This window comes from Trachymyrmex cornetzi, unplaced genomic scaffold (assembly GCF_001594075.2).
Source record: "Trachymyrmex cornetzi isolate Tcor2-1 unplaced genomic scaffold, Tcor1.1 scaffold92, whole genome shotgun sequence".
NCBI classification, from domain to species: Eukaryota; Metazoa; Arthropoda; class Insecta; order Hymenoptera; family Formicidae; genus Trachymyrmex; species Trachymyrmex cornetzi.
Genome location: NW_017300267.1, coordinates 2,209,286 through 2,229,329, shown reverse-complemented (window position 1 = coordinate 2,229,329; position 20,044 = coordinate 2,209,286). Strand labels below are relative to the sequence as shown.

General features: G+C 29.0%; 1 protein-coding gene across 11 annotated transcripts in view; it reads right to left on the bottom strand.

The window, feature by feature from the left end:
- The window catches only part of Ndae1 (Na[+]-driven anion exchanger 1), a 61,387-nt gene that overhangs the window by 23,488 nt on the left and 17,855 nt on the right, over positions 1–20,044 (bottom strand). For 9 of the 11 annotated variants that reach the window (XR_001940555.1, XR_001940556.1, XM_018520684.1 and 6 more), the window contains 5 exons: positions 11,607–11,731; positions 9,378–9,512; positions 1,425–1,563; positions 725–944; positions 221–344 (listed from right to left, as the gene is read on the bottom strand). Coding sequence is in view for 9 of the 11 variants with exons in the window: in XM_018520688.1 (XP_018376190.1) it covers positions 221–344; positions 725–944; positions 1,425–1,563; positions 9,378–9,512; positions 11,607–11,731 (743 nt within the window). In the remaining 2 variants the exon portion in view is untranslated. Of the gene's footprint in view, positions 1–220; positions 345–724; positions 945–1,424; positions 1,564–9,377; positions 9,513–11,606; positions 11,732–15,749; positions 15,928–20,044 lie in introns of those variants that run through there. The other 2 variants (XM_018520680.1, XM_018520683.1) reach the window with 2 other exon arrangements.

Genomic DNA, 20,044 nt, shown 5'->3' with positions numbered 1-20,044 from the left:
AAATATAAATATAAAATAAAAAAAGGAAAGCGCATGTGAAGAAGGACACGTTAGATAGGTAAACGGGGTGGTGCTAAACGCTGAGACAATCTGTGTTTTTCTGAGCGCCCATGTGCCTGATGTTAAAAATATTATGTACATTATTTGTGTAGAGCCATCGGTAACCTGTCGAAAAGTAATTTATCGATATTGTGAGAGGAGGAAGTAACGTGAAACTTACTCTTTGAGGAGGAATGATTGCGTCCTATCTCAGCTAACGATCTTATGATCGGTAACTTCGACATGTTATTGTCTTTACGTCTTTCGTGTTGATGCCGATGTCGGACGAGAAGGGCTTCTCTCACCTGAAATGATATTATACTCTGTCTGATTGATTTATTAGAGGTACACGTGTGCTTGACGTGCCAAGTATTGATTTACAGATCAAAAATATGAGGAATAAGTATAGATAAATCATAAATCTTTTAGTTCTCTTAAATCAATAAAGGGTGACATTATTTTCCATCAGCGGCAATATTACTTTTTGTGTAATCAATAATTTAGTTCCTGTCTTAACGAGATATGAATGAATGATATATATATATGAATTATATCAATGGCGAAATGTGAGGACTATAAATGTATTTGTGATCTATTTAAGGATATCGAAGTAAAACCTTTCACTTCAATAGGACAGGTATTTGAATGATTTTTTTCTCACGCGCGTATATTGCTGTATTCTTACCTTTTCTCGCAATTCGACTAACAGTACTCCTTTATTAATCATGTTATCGAGAACAAGATCAGCTATTTGTTCTAAGCTGCCTGCTTCCATATCGAGCATGACGGTCCCGTTTAAAAGCAGGCTCCTTAACTCAAAGAGTGAATGCAGTGATAAAGTGGCAACATGAGGTTTGCTCCACCTATTGCCACCTTCTTCGACATCTTCCTCGAACTTGATCCATCTGTGTATATTATATTTGTACGTACAATATTTGTATATGTACGTATAATATTTGCAACATTTCTTTATAAAAATATTTCGTATTTTATTTTAAAGATAAAAATAAAAATTTCAGCTCTTTTAATCTTTTTTTGTGTTGAAAGTTGAAAGTTGAAATATGTATAAATTGAAAACGATTTGATCTGTGTTTTCAAAGAATTATTATTACAGTATTTTATGCATAAAAACTTTTACTCTTGTGTTTTATTAATATTTTCGTTTAATTATTTATTTTGACGTATTCAAAGGATTACAATGTATTTTGTATTATACGTATTTTGTTATATGACTATTCCGCATACATAGAATGAATTAGATATTATTTTATGGATGTATACTATTGTGGAACAGATGGTTTCAATGCGTAACATCAATGCGTAAACATATTTTCGCATTTCAAAAGGTTAAAATCGACAAAGTGGAGTTGTAATTCGACTTTTACCTCGCTGTTTCCTTCCATTCCATTTCATCGCCATCCTTGACGAGCTCCTCCATTTCCGAGAACAACGGATGCGATTCGTGTGCATCATCACCGACTTCCTCACCAAGGATAAACTGCACTCTCTGGGCTGGTGGAGTGACTAAACAATTGTGCAATAAGGCGTAAATTACCAATTTCAAAGTCGTAATCGATAACAAAGGTATGCGAGAATATATACAATATTCAAACAGAGAAGACATACATTTATATCAGAATATGTAACAAGATATAACAAAGAAGAAATTTGTTTTAAATGACATCGTTTACGAAATGTTCAGCTAAATGTGATTGAAAAGTTGACAAATGCAAAATACATACAATATTATAATATTATAACAGCAGACATTCTGGTCTCAATTTTACATTATTTACATTATTCATCGAATAGAGATTAAAAGTGACAACTTTTATGAGAACTTGCACGTTAATCAGAGATAAACAACGAATTGTTAAGAAAAATCGGCTATTCTCATTTACGTGCAAAACAGTATGCAAGCAAGTAAACTATCAATTTCCATGCTATGTTGCATTTATTCTTTGCGCATCTCAGCGAATGAATGTAATGTTCAGAAAGAAATGTTGTATAAATATCTATATAAAAGAGAAACTAGATTGTTTGTCTAATAAAATATCAACAGAGATAAGATAAATTCTTATATGTCTAAAAGAATAGTAAAAAAATTGTGAAACAAAATGTTCAGATGAAAAAACAAGGTTTGGAGAGGACTAAGAGATGTCACCACAAAATCTAACAAGTATCTGACGTTACTTGATGTCAATGAAACTTAAATAATGGAAAAAAGGGATAGAATTCCGTTTTCGAAACATTTTTTGAGTACGGTCACGTCAAATTCAAAGCGGAATGAAAGGAAGTTGACGTTGATCGATCGATCGACAAATAGCGTAAAATGTATAGACGTATTATGTGTATGAACGTATGTATACGCCATGATAGATGACGCATGCACATTAGAAAGATTTTTTTAAAAGACACATAGAAAGCAGAATAAAAAGATAGAAATCTTTTGATTAAAACAATTGTGTAACCTATTGTGTAAGTCAATATAACTAGAGTTGGGTAAAATACTATTTTATAAAATAGATAGCAGGGGAAAAGGCTATTCCATAGACCCGACCTGTTCTATAACTATCGCCAATGTAAAGAAAAACTTTAAGGTCAATCAATTATTATATACTGACCTATAAGGTCTTTTCACAGGATTATTTAAAGCGTTATCTATATATATAAATATTTTTCATAATATGTTATATTTTTAAATGTTATATTTATTTTAATAATTTTTGTGGATAACTTAATTATTTTGTACTTTAATTTTAAAACGAGAAAAATAAATACGAGAAAATAAATTTATTCAATTATAATAATAACTATTATAAATTACAAATCTCCTAAGCAACTCTACTATCTATCTCGTACTCAATAATACGTAATGACAAAATTTTTTAAATACCCAATTGTCATGAGCGATGTATTTATTCGTTTATTGTAACATAGTAACATTAACTCATCGACGGCGTTTATATCCCGCAAATGTGGAAATAGCGGTCTTACCCTCCTCTGAAATTATGTATGTGTTGTGTCGTGCGTCGTCAAAATTTCGGTACCGTTCGTACATCCCACAAGACTGTAAATACTTATTTTTAACCTGCGTATTGCGTAATCGAATCATTATACCTATCGTAATTTGCACCGGACACCTGCAGAATTAATAAACCCACGCGCGTTGCAACGCATGGCGAGGCACTTATGGTACAAATGCGTTCGATAACATCAAATAGAATCACGTTTATATAACGGTAATGAACGAATCAAGACAACGTCTGTGTGATATACAAGCTACTTGTGTCTGATAAACGTCAATGCACGTGACGCGATTATCGCAGACATCTGAAACATTATGTTAGGTTTAAAATCTAATCAAGATTGTTATTTTTCGCGGAACGTGATCTTGTTGAAAGCGTCATCAGCAACCAATGCCTCGTTGATACCTCGTGCGCAAATGGTGGCATAATAGCGAAGACGTGAGATTATTCAATGAGAAAACTTGAAGGACCGTATTGCGTTGCGGGATACACGAACGATCTCGCGTAAAGTATTTGCATCACATAAAGGAACCTCGTATGTATGCATAAGGGTGGCTTACATATCATCTCGCCGGCGGGGTCGCAGATGCTAGCGAGACGACCCCTGCGCGCCATCAACAATTGTCCTGCAATGTCAACGGCGATACCGTGTCATTCGGACTAAAGGAATATTGATTTTCGAGAGAATTTGCGTCGAATCTTTTTAGATTATTGACATACGAGATGAGCGGATTAAACTATAAATAATTCCAATTTAATTACGAAAAACAAAAATTCGTCTTTCTATAGAGAAAATTATTTAATTCTTTTTATAATTAGGTATTATTTGATGTAGTAAGACGTTGTTATTGTTGGTTTATCATTTTTGTTCTCAATTAGAGAGAATCACGAATGTAAGCACGAGAATTGCGGTATTGATTTAGCTCGTAGCTGTTCTCGATGAAGAATATTTTAATCACTTGTCTCAACATATACACGATGTTTACTAAAGACATGATTGGATATTGTGATGAAAAGTGTTGACGACGTATTGATTAAGTGTATCTTGAATATTTCTCATCATTGATATGTGCACATAAAAAGAATTCAATTTATTTACTTTGATTTGATAACTATTATAGTTTATGTCAAAGCCGTATAACGCTTCGCTAAACTTCCATACTTAATAGCTCTCTCAAAGTTCTGTAAGTGGCATTTATACCACAAACAGGAAGAAATACATCAGACTTTTAAAAGCCGTGCTTTTCGCGACTTATATTTTATTACATAATACATATATATAAAAAGTATTTTTTTAATATACAATATATAAAACTTTATATCTTAAATTACCTATGCTAATAATAGATAAAACATAACTTTTTTTTACCTATTCACAATAATTAAATAATGGACAAAGGAATTTTTGTTTGACATTATTTTATTTTTTTCCCATTATTATCTGTTATTAATTTATTAAGTTTATGATCTTTATTTATATGATATGACTTCCATATTTACCTTTTTTCTAAATATTTTTGAATATTGATCAATAAGTGAATTCAATAATTAATTATTTTATATAGAATTAAATGATTGATTATTCTATGTAGAATTTAAATCTATTATTTATGATTTGATTAATATAAATCGATTTTTTTTAATTTTGCACAAATTTTTAAAGGCCGTCACATTTTTACGTTTAATTAAAATTGAAAATCCATCACTAAACTAACTAAAGAATAAACGAGTTAGTAACTAATATAACAAGATTCTATAAAGTTATGAAGATCCTTCGATATTATATAAAATAAGCTGTATCTATAAGAGAAATCGAGTGACTTCAGATCTAATATTAATTGATTCAGTCTACAGTGGTAGAAATTAATATATGAACTGAGAAATAGAAATGATATATTTCAGTATTTTCAGGACAATATTTAAGTCCAATATGAACAAAATTTTAATAAATGGATAATACAATATTTAATACTTCAAATCTATTTAATATGTTTCAATTACATCAGTTTTAATTTTAATATTCTATGTTTTTGAAAAAAATAAATTTTCAATTTTGTTTTATGAAATATTTTTTTAAACGTCATTCCTTTTCTGTTGCCAGTTTTTAAAGTTTGAGTATATAAAATGATACCATTATTAGCATCGCAATGATTAATACATTCTAAGGATTGTGCATTTAGTGAATTATTGGCACTGAATGTATGTTCTTTAGAATTTATTAGCTATTGTAGATACGAAGATATTGTAAGTAAATAATAAAATGATATTGCGATCAAATCATGAACGTTTCGCTGCAACAGAAATTAAATGGATAGTGCTATAGTTAACTGATAAGAAATTGCAATGAAGGTTTTATCTGTGTGCTTTCTCAAGAAATCCATTTTCTGAAGATGTAGTCACGAGTGTTTATTTCGTTTCATCAACTCTTGTCAAGCAAAATAACACGAAATATATATCGTATACCACAATAGAGATATCTTTGTGTAAAATAGACAACATAATAATAGATACTTCTCTTGTATGTTCAATTCCATTTCTTGTGCATGTTCTTTTTAATTGGAAGATTTGTATAAAAAAAAACGAATATATATCAATATAAAACTATATTTGAATTAAAATTTAAATATATTTCTTTTATGTGATTATATATTCTTTTAATTTATAGAAATTTGATTAATGTGTAAATAATTTGCACAATATTTATTTACAAATATATCTAATTAATTGAGAACTCTTTTGAATATGCAAAAAGCAATATGTTTTCGTTTCACTTAATAGAAATGTTCAGAGATTTGACTTGAGAGGAAAGTAGCGACTTGAAAACCTGACGATCAATATTTTCCAAGAACTTCGTCATCTTTATCGTGTTTTACTCATTACAAACGATAACTTGATCAACTATTTTAAAGTCTTCTAATTTTTCGATAAAATGTACTTCACGACAAATCGTTCTGATTTTATCCGATTTTAAACATACTTTACTTTACCCTTCCGTTGGAGAATCTTTTAATACGCTATTAAATTACACAAAAATCTTTTGATGTATGAAGTTAAAGAGATATAGAAAAAATGAAACTGTTTGTAAATTAATGTAACAAAAGCAATTATATATGTTAAAATACGGGATCAACATCAAAAATAAAAATCATACGCTACAATATTTTTTTCAATTATTCAGAAATTAATAGTTCTTGCACGCTTACGGTACTATTAATTTAAAAAATTAGTTGTCCAAATATAAAGAGAGTAGTTTTACTGTTATAGATTAGATAACTTCCTTGAATGTATAGTTAAAAATTGCTTATGCTAATATGTCGGATAGTAACAATTTGGATAATATTTTGTATATCAAATAGGAATCACTTCTCAAATAATCTTTTTTCTTTTTCTTCTCTCATCTTGGTTATGCACATAAAATCATTCCCGTATACTGAAGGACTACTACAGCATTTCAGTATCGACTGTCTTCTTATATTCGATGTATCAGAAGTAGGGTGAACATCCGGATAAGTCTCGACAAGTGGTTGGCGCGCTGCCATGTTCGGTTCGATACCGCCGCAAAAATGCATACCAGACACTTCAGCATTCTGAACTGGTTTTAGTATGATAAAATAGTTGCAAATTTTTAGAACAATCAGTGTAATAATTCCATGCAATGACCGTTCTTTTTGAAATGGGATTAAATTTGAGTGGACGAAATAATATAGCACTGTCAATGAAGTATGAAGCTCGCGCCGCTACAAAATGCAAGGCTGCGATCCTCGTTTCATTTTTAGACTGGCACAGTCTTCTTTTGTTAGATTTACCGACAATCTGTTCTAAACAACAAAAACAGAAAATGTATATCTTCACATAACTGAAATTTGACTCATATAAATTAGATATTTTATATTTATAGATATTATATTTAATTAAATGAGTGCTTTGTTGCTGATTATTATTAAAATGAAAACATATCGATAATAATTATAAAATTATTTTGTATATCTCTTTAATTCACGTAATATTTCTCTTACATGTGTAAAAAAATTATAAAATATATAGTATCCAAGTTACAAATAAATTGAAAAATTAATTTTACGTATATTAGAAATACTTATGTATTGTTTTTGAAGCACAAAGAATGTAGTATACACTGGTGCCAAATTCTAAGAGTTGAAAATAGTATAAATATCGTGGAATGAGTACGATATTATAAGACTTGACTATTTCATTGTATTGCAGTTAAATTAACTTTCAAGCTGAATGATTGTGGACATTAGTTTTTATCTAATCTTATAAATTCTTAGTGCAATTATAAACTTATTTTATTAAAATAAAGTATTTTACTTAATATTGTTTATAATAAAACGTTTCTTTCAAAGAAAATTTATTTAATTTCAACATAGTCCAAGATATATTGAAAATATATTGCTGATATGTTGAAGATTCTTATGATTTTATTAACATAAAAGATGGGGATAATGGCCAAAATCGAACAATTATGTCACAAAATAAGAATACTGATCAAATTTATTTCTTGAGAAAATATCAGAATAAAAAACGTTTCAACTCTACTTAATCTCCATCAATTTGGTAAAAAACATCTAACCTTCCTATCCCCTGATGAAGATTTAGTAGAGTTTCTTCGGAACGTTTCTTATTTTGATATTTTCTCAGAAATTAAATTTTATTTATATTTCTTATTTTGTAACATTCATTATTACTCGATTTTGGCTGCTTATAAAAAGTCCTATACTTTATTTATTATATATAAGAACTTATGCTTGATTTCGCATTTTCGTGTGATTTCGTACACTCAGAAAAAAATATAGTCAATTTCAATAAATATTTAGTTGAATACATGCCAACTGAATATTTACTTACAGTAAATATTTGTTTAGTAAAAAAATAATTGTTAAATCAAATAACATTTCTTGTATCAAATAAATATATCTTTATATTTAATAAATATTTAGTTGGCATGTATTCAACTAAATATTTATTAAAATTGACTATATTTTTTTCAGTGTATATGTACCTATAAAAGCCAAGTTATATTGCATACGTAATTAACGTTTCGCGTGCCTACGTGTGAATTCTCCTTTCTACCACAACGTTCTATTGAGCCATAGTATTTGAAACATCCGTTTATAGGTAGGAATGTTGGATGCGATAGTATCTAATCAAATGATATATCGAAATATTACACGAAACAATGTATAAATGTTTTGTATATACACTGAGAGAAATGATTTTGTTATAGGAAAAATCAAGGAAAAGTAAATGTGATATTTGTTAAAAAAACGATCGATTTGTTACGATTGCAAATTAATTCGTCAATGTAACAAATAATCAAGAGTACCGCTAGCAAATAAGAGACTCATATATATATATTGTATATAAAAGTCGTAGACGATTGCAGGGTCTCAAATCGTAAGAAATTGACTAATTCTAGTCAAGTATTCTCCCTATATTTGACTGTGCTTGATCGGTTTCCTACGACTTAAGTTTCCACGATCATCTACGAATTCTATGTAAACGAGCTAAAGTCTATCCAAAAGATAAGTTAGATTCTATATAATTTGTTTCTGTTACTAATAATTGGTTGGTATAGCAGACTAGCAGCAATCACAACAACATAATTTGTTGTCATATATTTATCAATCACCGGTTAAAGGTACTGGTGACTTGCTAAATTAACAAAATCCTTTCTATCAGTGTAGAATATACAAATAAATTACGTATAATTTAACAATAGAGAAACATGTATCAATCTCAACAAACATCAATTAACAATAACTATTAAATATAATTTCTTACTCAATAATACATTCCGTTGGCATTTCAAAACGTTGGCATTCCAAGAATGGATACGAAGAAAACCCACGAAACGCATAATCTTTAAACAGTAATACATGTTGCACGTAACAGTTATATTTTTGAGTGAGAAATTATAAAAATTTGTTACTAACAATTATGTTACTATTAGTTGGTGTTTGTTAGGAATAGATGTAAAGTACAAAATTCATTTTTGATGAAGTATTACATAAGTACATTCTATTGAATTAATTCCCTGATGGTGAAGGATAACTGAATTAACATTATAGTAATCTACAAAAGGAATGCTTAAACATCTATTTCATAATTACCACATCCGGAGTATTATTTTCGTCATTATACAGATTTATGTATGGTACTGATATGTCATTATACTTAGTCACTAATTGAACAAGGTCGAAGTATTGCACAACGCGACATCATTATTGACAAGAACCGCACAGCTTTGTGGAGCACAAAGGAAAAAACGAAATAAAGATCGAGACTTACTTGGTCTATCGTTGTCGGCATCCTCCTTACCACAGGGGTACGGCTGCCGTTGTGAATGGTGATGTTTATGGTGTCGGCGGTGTCTCCTTTCCCCTGGTAAATGCACGCCCACATACACCGTGTGCGCTCTGTGACCTGGAAGCAGATGAAAGGGATGCCCCGTCATATACACTGCCTCACAACTCACACCATCATGGGGAAGATGCGCGGATTTAGAGCGATTCTCCCTGATATGAAAGTGCACGCGACACACGAACTTTTCTTTCGTTACAAAAGAAAATTAGGTCAGCATCATTTAATCGCGTAATCCTATCTGCGAAAATGTTCGCGTGAAACAAGTAGATTCTATAGAAGTGAAACATCGTTGTGTTTGATGAGATTCATTTACGCATTGGCTATAATTCGAATGAAAGGTCAGGTGCTAAGATAAATTCACACAAGCGAAAAGGTCAAAATATTCGTGCCGAGTTTGTAATAATAGGCATGAATAGTTGGATTTCATGCGGATGACATACATTATATTATTGACGTACCATTAACTTTTCTGATATTATATAATTTAGAAGGATAATCATTATGTCTTATAAATATAAGAAATCTCATTTTTAGCTGCTTTTATTAGCTAATTGTGTCGTCTATATTATTTTCAATTTGACACCTGTCAAATTGAGAATATTACAAAAGATGTATAATAGCTAAGTGGATAGATAAGTTTAATATGCTATTTAGGATCACTAAAAACATGTGGTTTACAGACAACATATAAACATAATTGAATATCAATACTATAGTCTATGTAAATAACATTAATTTAAAAAAAAAATATATATATGTATATTAAATACATATATCTCGAAAATTTAGACATTTTTTATAATATGGATTTATATTTATATAAAGAGATCGAGATGTCGCAAGCTGTGAATCAGATATTCAACGTGAAAATTTTATTTTTCAGAGCAACTTGATGTTTTTCAGGAAAGTTTCATATCGCGTCAATCATAGGAGGTGAACACCTACAGACTGGACGATCAATTTGTTTCGCTGGATAGTTCAGCATTTATGATACAAGACCATCACATGTACGGCCTCTATTCGTAGGTTTCGTTATCGATATGAAGTGACCTCGCAAGCCCATATCCACAGACAACGTTGTTTGACGAAGTAACGATTTTCGAAGCACCTACACGCGCGAGGTCCGTCATGTGAGCAAACACTGAAGCCAGATTCGTATCAGACTGACCTAAAGCAGATGCAGGCGTTATTACCTGCTGTAGACAATGCTTGATATTTCAGCAAAAGCTCATCACGGTATTCATTTGCTTATAAAATATTTGCGTAAAAATTTTATGTGAGTTGATACAAAAAATTGTCGGAATAGTTATCCTCACATTGATATTTTTCGCGTCAGTTTTTGTCAGTTAAATTTATATCATTTTATTGTTGGTTGCGTAAATAAGATATACTTATATTTTTAGTAAAAGATCTACAATTAAAGCTTTTCATCGAAATTTAAATAATAGAAGGAAAATTCATCAAATTTCTCTCTCTCTTACACGTATTTATAATACCCTTTAAAAATAGGATGTGGATTTGATAAGTCAAACATAACCGCAGTTCTCAATATCAATGAATCGACCGTTCTATTTTACTAAATAACTTCGACTTATCACCTTTAACATCACCATTCTCGTAGAATCGGAATACTTTCTATACATACTTTTTAAATTTAAACCTATCCAGCACAAGGAACAAAATTTTATTTCGAATACTGCATTTAATTGTTTACTCGCTATAACTCAAATTATTTAATAGTCAATCTAAATATAGTTAAAGAATGTTTTAATAAATATTATAATTATGTATTATTAAAAATATATTATAGAAATAAAAATAAGTATAAGATTTAAATAAGTATAATATTAATTAAAAAGATACTTTAATAAATCATGGACTAGTATTTATTTTAATTATAAAATTATATTTTCTCACAATACAGAGACTTGTGTAGAATGATAAAAAATTTTCATAAAATGATATAATGGTTAAAGTTTAATTATGAAACGTCTTATTTAATTAATTCAAATTAAATTAAATTATTTCGGAATAATTTTCTATTTGTTTACAGCTTTCCAATGTAGTTCAATGTAATACAAAGTTTAGTAATTATTCTTATAGTGATTAACTCTCATTAGTTTAAAAAAATTGGAAAATCTAAACATTTCTTACCTTCATAATCTTTTTCCGTGTAAGACTGATGGGTGATCCGTGCGCCCGGGTCTTTTGGGGCCTCATCGTCACCTGTCCCGCCCGGATGGGCCCCGCCACTGCCGGCTTTCGGCTGCATCCACGGCCTGTGAAAATAAATTGAATATTCGATTTAATTATCGCAATGTCAATGGCGACGACGACTCTGTATACATCTGCTATATCAACGCGGACGTAAGTTTCTATTATTAGAGCATTAACGAGTTCCCAACCGGCAGAAATATCATCAGGTTCGTTTATCCGTGATTTTGTTCTCTTTCCGAGAAACGCTTCTGACGTAAATTTTCCTTCGGTAAATACCCAACCAGTATTTTATTAATAAAGGTCAATACAAATTTTGTTATTACTTATAGGTCCATTCGATGGATGCACATTGAAAGTTGCTTTATTCATTTTGACGATGATGCCAAATGTGTGCACATATTACTTCAATGCAAATTATTTCGTAGGTGTCTGTCCACAACCGGCCGCAACTACTGACACCAGTTAATAATAATTAAGCTTCCACCGTCAGAGTCACTTTGCACGCAACTGCTTCCTCCTCATCTTTCTCCTTCCGCTTCCATACTATTAAGTTTTATATTATTTATTTCAATCCTTCTCATTTTTTCTATTTAATTGGTTAATGTAGTTTATTTCTACTTTATGTATTTAAAAACATGAATATTTTTTATTTATCATTATTAAAAGAAATAAAAATGATATATTATATGTAGGTATATATATATATATATATATATATAGTAATCATATAATAATATATTAAAATATACAATCTTTTCGGTCAGTTATAACTCAATTTTCTTTCTTCCTTAATAAAAATTTAATCTTATCGTGATAATTAAATTAGAAATTGTATGTATAATTCTCTCTTAAATTATATGGCTATCTGTAATTTTGCATAATTAATTATGTGCTTAAATAATTCTCTGACACAATAATACTATATCATACATATATATATATTTGCATTTTGTATTCGTGATATTGTATTTGTCCCCCGTTTGCAAATTATTGCGAGCTAGCTTTTATGTATTTTACTGTCCTTGCAAGAGATATATAAATTTCAACGTTCTCGTTGAGTTTTCGCTCGGTAACGAAGATGAATTTAGCACGTTCTGTGGTTAGCTCGACGACGATTTTATTCATATCAAAGATTTCATAATTGATCTTCTAAAAATAAAAAGATCATATTTCCGAATATAATAAAAGAAAATTATATTTTTTACAAATTGGGTTAGATTGGTGTATTTTAATAGTTATTTTATGTCTCCTTTATACATGTAATAACAATAAATATGTCGTAAAATAATAAATTAAAAACAATTTAAATATTAATTAACGCGCAGCACAAATGCTTAATAAAGAATTAATAGGGATAATAAAAACGTATTGATAAAAACATTTCGCTTACGAGATTTATATAAATTTATATCTAGAGCAATTTAAATTTTATATTTAGTAAATTAATGAGATTACATATATAACATTAACAATGCTCATTATACTTAAATAATAATTAATAAAAATGTATATAAAAAATATGCAGTATAGTATTCAATAATGTGATAATTTGTAAAAAAAATAAATTTTTCAGTTAAAATTACCTAGATATTTTTTTTAATATTTATATTATTTTATTTAAATTTTTGTTTATGTTTAACTGAAGTGTTGCTTCATTTGAGCTACACTTATCTTATCAGGGTCCATTCAATCGACCGATTATTTTCTATTTAACTCATAGTATTAGAAGTTCTACAGTAAATACCATTTCATTCTGACGTATTCACGTATTATACATTTTGTCCACTCTTATATTACATAGGAAGTCCAACAAATTTCTTTTGGTGCAGCGCAACCCAATTAATGCATTAAATCGTTTTATTCGATAAGTACAGTTGACAACTGACAGGTCTTTTAAGAATCTTTTCATGAATCCGTGCAAAAATGCAGAAAGTTAAAGAAATGAAAAAGAGATAAATGTCAAAAAAGTTTTTGTATTTGATCAAATATGAGACAGAGGTTGTGGATTGATTACAAAATAAAAAAAGGGACAAGGACGTGGATGAGAATACGAGTAATCTAAACATGATATTCTTTCAACAGAATAAATTGGAAATGCAAAATTGAATTTAATCAACCTACGCAAAAGCTAACATTTTGGTTAGATAATATTTTGCTTTGTTCAAATGTTGTTCAAGTGTTATTTGTACATTATTTTGAAGCAATCCCGGGAAATAAATTGAAGTTATTTAACGTTAGAATGATGATAAATAACATCAATTTGTTTTCCAAAATATTAAATTATAAATTATAAATTTAAATCAGAAATTATAAATACGTGTATATTAAAATGATGCATTATCTCAAAAATATAAATTCATGACATTTAATATTATGTATATATTATAATATATCATTTTTATGTACTCTATAACAAATTCAACACAGGAGAATTTATAAAAATATTTTCCTGAATGCTTCTGAAATAGTCCGTATAACTGTGTACGTTTCCAGAAATGTATTAGGCACATAATTAAACATTAATTCCAATGGATTTGATTGCTTTATAATATTACAAATTCTTTAGCTTAATAGACAATCATTTCTGTTTAGTTTTTAAGTTTCTGGGATTTTAGAGAATCTTCTTTTCTCCTAATTTAAAGTACTTTCTGCTGTTTTTTCGTAGGAGAAATAAGTGTAATAATATAGTTGTCTATTACAATATCTTCATCTTGTCCCGTGTAATCATCTTCTTCCTCTGAGACATTTACTAATTTCCTTTTGCGTCGACATTCTTGAGTTCTCTGTTCTCACGCTTATCAAAGCAACTTTAATGTTAAGTATGTAATATTATAACAAAACATAATAAAAATGTTTGTTAACAATCAAATATATAATAATTAGCTAAAATTTAATTTTGATAAAAAAAGAAAATATTCAACTTGAAAGTATTTGAGAAATAAATAGTAATACATCTAGTCATTAATTTTCCACTTATATCAGTGTGCAAAGTGTTTATCTTTTAATTGTCTTTTAAATCTACGATTTCCTGAAATTAACGAATAGATCGATCAAAATTGAACGAATAGCAGATCAAACGATGTATTTACTTTGCAAACAAAAGTTTAATGTCAGTATTATTATCTAGAATGTAAATTTCTTATATTTACAGAGATATACGTACGCTGAAGTATAATTCTCATACACATTTAAGCTCATATATCGACCATGTAACTGCCACGGTCACGTTTCTTTCAATATTCTACGTTCACCTTTGCAGAAGTGATAAATTATCACGTATAATCGTGATTTAATTTTGAGATATGAGCAACAAGTTCATAGAATAATTTACAGTTTCACACGTGCCTATTTCTTCTGTTTGTGATTATGTAAAAGTTAGGAAAATTACTTTATAAAAGTATAATTAGTTACAACTTTTTTCATTCGAAAAAATGCATGTTTCGACAAAATGTTGGTTTAAATCCAATAACTACTATAATTATTTATATTGTGAGAAAAATGTAATTCTAATGGAATTTGTTGAAATATATTATATATTTTTTTTATAAATTACTAATAAAATGTTGGCAATACAATATTGTCAGTAATATATTTAATTAACAAAAAACGACATGCAAGTGAATGAAGTGTAATGCACTGTACCGTCATGATACAGTTCTTCATTTCAGACTATGCGTCATGATATAAACGAACATGTAAAAAGATATGTTACACTATGATTATCTACCTACGCTGATGATGTTAATTTTGACAAGCGTTTTATACAAGCGCATTTTGCCATCTTACAACAAAGACTAAATTACCTACATTAAATGTGCGTGGAGGTTATAATATTCTTTTCATAATGATCTTCTGTAACTTGAAACTTTTTATTCCTTGTTTTCATTCAATACTTGAGATTTATGTATATTTTTAACTGTAAAGGTCTCTTTTCATTCTCTCTACTTATGTGATTGCTGTTTATTCGGCGGTGAATATAGTTAGTTATTCGACGATAAATAAAATAAATAATTAATGATAAATGCAAAAAGAATTATAATAAGTTAAAATGTTAGCTTCCTTTGTTTAAAATTTTGCTACCTTAATGCCGAAGTGATAAAATTTTATTCCTGGTCTCACCGAGAGCTTCAAACGCCGACGATGTTCAATCACACGACATAGACGTTTAACGTTCATCGAGGGTGCGCGACATTTCTTATAGCTCCTTCCCGGACGACACGTGGCGGGAAAGAGTCAAACGCACCGCATATGCATCTCGTCGCAGATGCAACTGGCGCATGGCACAAGACGAACTTTACACGATGCAAATCAGTCACAGGCGAAGCGGGGAAGACGGATCGTTTATCTGCTTTTTCGTGGGCGCTGCCAGGTGCAGCTCTCTACAAGCTATTGCACTGAGCTCGATATAAACGCGGAACGACGTATGCATGTGCTGTCAGGGTCGCCTCCGTTTCAGTGCTTCGCGAAGAAAGACAGTAGAATAACATTGGCGTCGCGGTCCCGCGTTATGCATCCTCAATGCCGAGTGCTATTCGAAAATTTGCATCGTATGTGCTTCTTAATTATATTACATTAATTATGTTAATTATCTTATATTACACTGAGAAAAATGTCGTGTTGAAAATGAATCAAAAGATTTTGATTACAGTCACAATTCTGATTATCTCAACTAAAATTCTAGCATAAACAAAAAATTCTGATTTTCAATCGGAATTCCAATTAATCTAATTAGACATTTTTCTCAATGTAGGTTTGATGTAAAATTGAGACTTGCTAATACAAAGATCAGTTCGTATATTAAAAGTGTTAAATGAATGAGATAATGATATTCGAAAAAATTGATTTACTCTTCGGATGATTATTAATCTCATAGAAAAATTATTATGATGGAGACAATCACGACCCATGCAACTTTTATCGATTGAATTTTTTAGACTATTCGTGATCTGCGACATTCATTCGATAGAATGTCAAGATTGCATTGTCGTCATTGAATTGTCAATTACCGATTACGAGTCGTCAAGTGGATAATTATCACAACATGATTACCCAAGTTCATATCTGTAACCTCTATATAATGAACGATTTATTCATTCAAGTTATCTTTCTAATAAGAATCGAGTGATTTGATATACGAAGAAAGAGAAAGAGAAAATGAGAGCAGTGTTTAATTATTAGGGGATTTACTTACAATTTATGAATTAAAAAATCTTTAAAATCTTAAAAAAAATATGAATAAAAATAAATCTCTTTTTTTTACTAAATTTATTATTTTATTATTATATTTTTTTAAATATATATAATAAAGAATGGCTCAAAAGAATTAAAAAGTAGAATAAATTTAAGAATAGCTACGAGCCAATTAAATAAAAAGTAACATGTGAAATAAAGGCTTTAAAATAGACATAAAATTAGAAAGAGAAACAAATTATATTTATTAAAGACTAAAAACTAACGTTTCAACCGCATTCGGGTCATTTTCAAAGTTTAAATAGAAGTATATAAATAGCGGAAAATAAAAATTAATATACGTATAAAAGTCAAAAAATAAATTATAAATAGTACTTCGCTGTCTAGGTCACAACATAAGTCGCATATAGTTGACAATAAAGCCAATATTAGATCCATATACAAAATTTAAGCTGCGTGTTCAACACACCGAGAATATGTAGTTGTTAATTCTCATATTCCGAAAGTATTTCATAGATCGTAGTGCAGAAAGATAAATTATAAGAGTCCGATTAATGACGCAAACAAACGAGCAGTCGTATAAACATATCGCAAGTCAAAAATCCAGATATATTTTTTTATATTGGAATAATTTATCGAATAGATAATCTTTGTACAAAAAGCTATTAAATATAAAATAATGTTACTAATTAATAATACAAAAGCTCAAAGCGAAATTAAAATTCAATAATCTCATAAAATAATCGTCACGTTAAATGTAAAATATAAAAATTATATTCAAAATCTTCTCTAGATCATATATTCAAATACCATCGAGTTAACTTATGCCAAAAATATAAGGTAATCATACCCAATATGATCTAACTTTGCGATTAAGCTTTGCGATATTTTTAAATTTTCTGCTGAGTCCAAAATTGAAAACTGATAGCCAGATTTAAAAAAGAAAACATTTCTGAATATTAATTGAAAATATAAAACATTTTCAAATATTTGTATGGGTATAGTAAAGATTTAAAAAAAGTAGTATTTGGGTCGTACTTACTGGGTATTCAATATGATTTAAAATCTATATGTTATCCTCTTTTAAAAAAAAAGATTTGAAAATGAAGTAATCCAACGTTATTTTTATAAGTTTATTAACATATTGGTATATTCATTAATATAAGAATATACAAAGAACTATTTTCCAAATAATTTATTTATCTACTTATCTCCACAATATTTAGTAAATGGATTAGAATCCATAATTTAAAATAACGAAAATCCAATGAAAATTACAATTGATATGTATATTTAATATGCCTAACCGTGTCTGTATCTATTTACAAAGAGTTTTTTTTGAATTTACATAAACATGATAGGAATATTAACTAAATACAATGTTGTAAATTATATATAAATACAGAGCTATGATAATATACGGAAATTAATATAACTATCAACTTGGTTAATTATAAAAAATAATAACTTACTTGAAGTATTAAATCATGATCACGATGTAATTCTGCATTTTACATTTGGCTCTATGAACAACAGATGTTTATACTATGTATAAACTGAGCAATTAACTGATGCAAACAAATGCGAATAGTTTGTACGATATAGTGCTAATTATTCAAAATATTATGCAAAAATTTAAAAATAAAAAATTATTTTTTTTTTTATATAAATTTATATATTTTCTACTTTTTCTAAATAAATTACGTGAGCTCATTAAAATACTTATTAATAAAAAATTTGATCACACCAAACGGAAAAATTTGTTTTAACAAAATTGAAAAAAAACCTTTTTCCGCTCGGATTTATGGCTATTATTACAGTATAATAATCTTGACCTATTAGACCCCTATTCTGTAACTCTTAATGACAGTAACGATATCGTTCCATTATCGTTGTGCAGGTTTTGTAGGTGGTAAAGAAGTTGCGCAACGATAGTATAACGATATCATTACTGTTACTTGTTAAATGTTACAGAATAGGGGAGGGGGGCTTAGATTTACTAAACCTGCATCTATTTAATACTGTGATTATGACACATAATGATAGATTTTCGCTAATTAAATGTATCAATTCTGTTTGCATATAAGTTTGTAAATAACCTTATTGATAGAAGTAGAAGAGCATTTTTGGATTTTATAATACGGATAGTACGACATCGGTCTTGAGAGATATAATTCTTGATATTTTACGTCGTTTTAATTTATCGAGTAATATTGGACAATGTTACGACGGTGCAGCGAATATGTCTAATATATTCAATAGAGTACAGCAAAAATTTTGAAGATAGAAAAAAAGGCTGTTTTTGTCACTACGTATAATTTGAATTTAGTTGTTCAAGATTCAGTGAAGTTCATAACAAAATATCGGGAATACTGCAACGTCGAATATTGCAAAGGATTTAATAAATTTTGTAAAAAATTCTCCCAAGAGACTAACAATTTTTAAAGATACATATTGTTACGTCCGCAGCATCCGTTATATCTCTAAATTGTTGGTTACAAATTGCCCCGTCAATTTGTATTTACGCACGTCTGTCTTATCAGGTGTTATCGTGTTCCTGATATCCGTTGGTAAGCAGAAATAACAAGTACCACAGGCGGAAAAATATTTAAAAAAATCAAATTGTTTTCACGATTTTTGTTTATTTAATATCATAACTATATACATGTATATATTACCGAAAAATTTTATTATACTGTTGTTATTTTAATGCATAGATATAAAAGAAGAAATGTCAAACAAAAAGGCGAATTTAAGACCATTTTGTCCTACTCGCTGGACAGTACGATACGAATATCTATATACATTCAATTTGTGAAAATTACAACACTTTAAGACATTTTTTTAGTGCTTGTTCTTCATCTGATACGTCCGGCGCAGCTGCAAAAGCAAATGATTTTCTAAAGAATATGGAATCGTATGATTTTTTTTATGACACTTCTGTTAAAGAAAGTGTTCTGTCATTTAGATGTGGCAAATATTGCTATTAAAAAAAAAATTTCATTTCGAAAATGTAAAATTAGTAATTGAAACTATACTACTATAAAAAGTTTTAGAGAGTAGTTCGAAGAATTCTAGACATTAGTTACTAACAATAAGAAAAAGAAAACGTTCAAAATAGATTTGTCAAAGTTGAAACGCAAAAAAAGATATCCAAAAAATTGGACAACTCGGGAAATAATTCA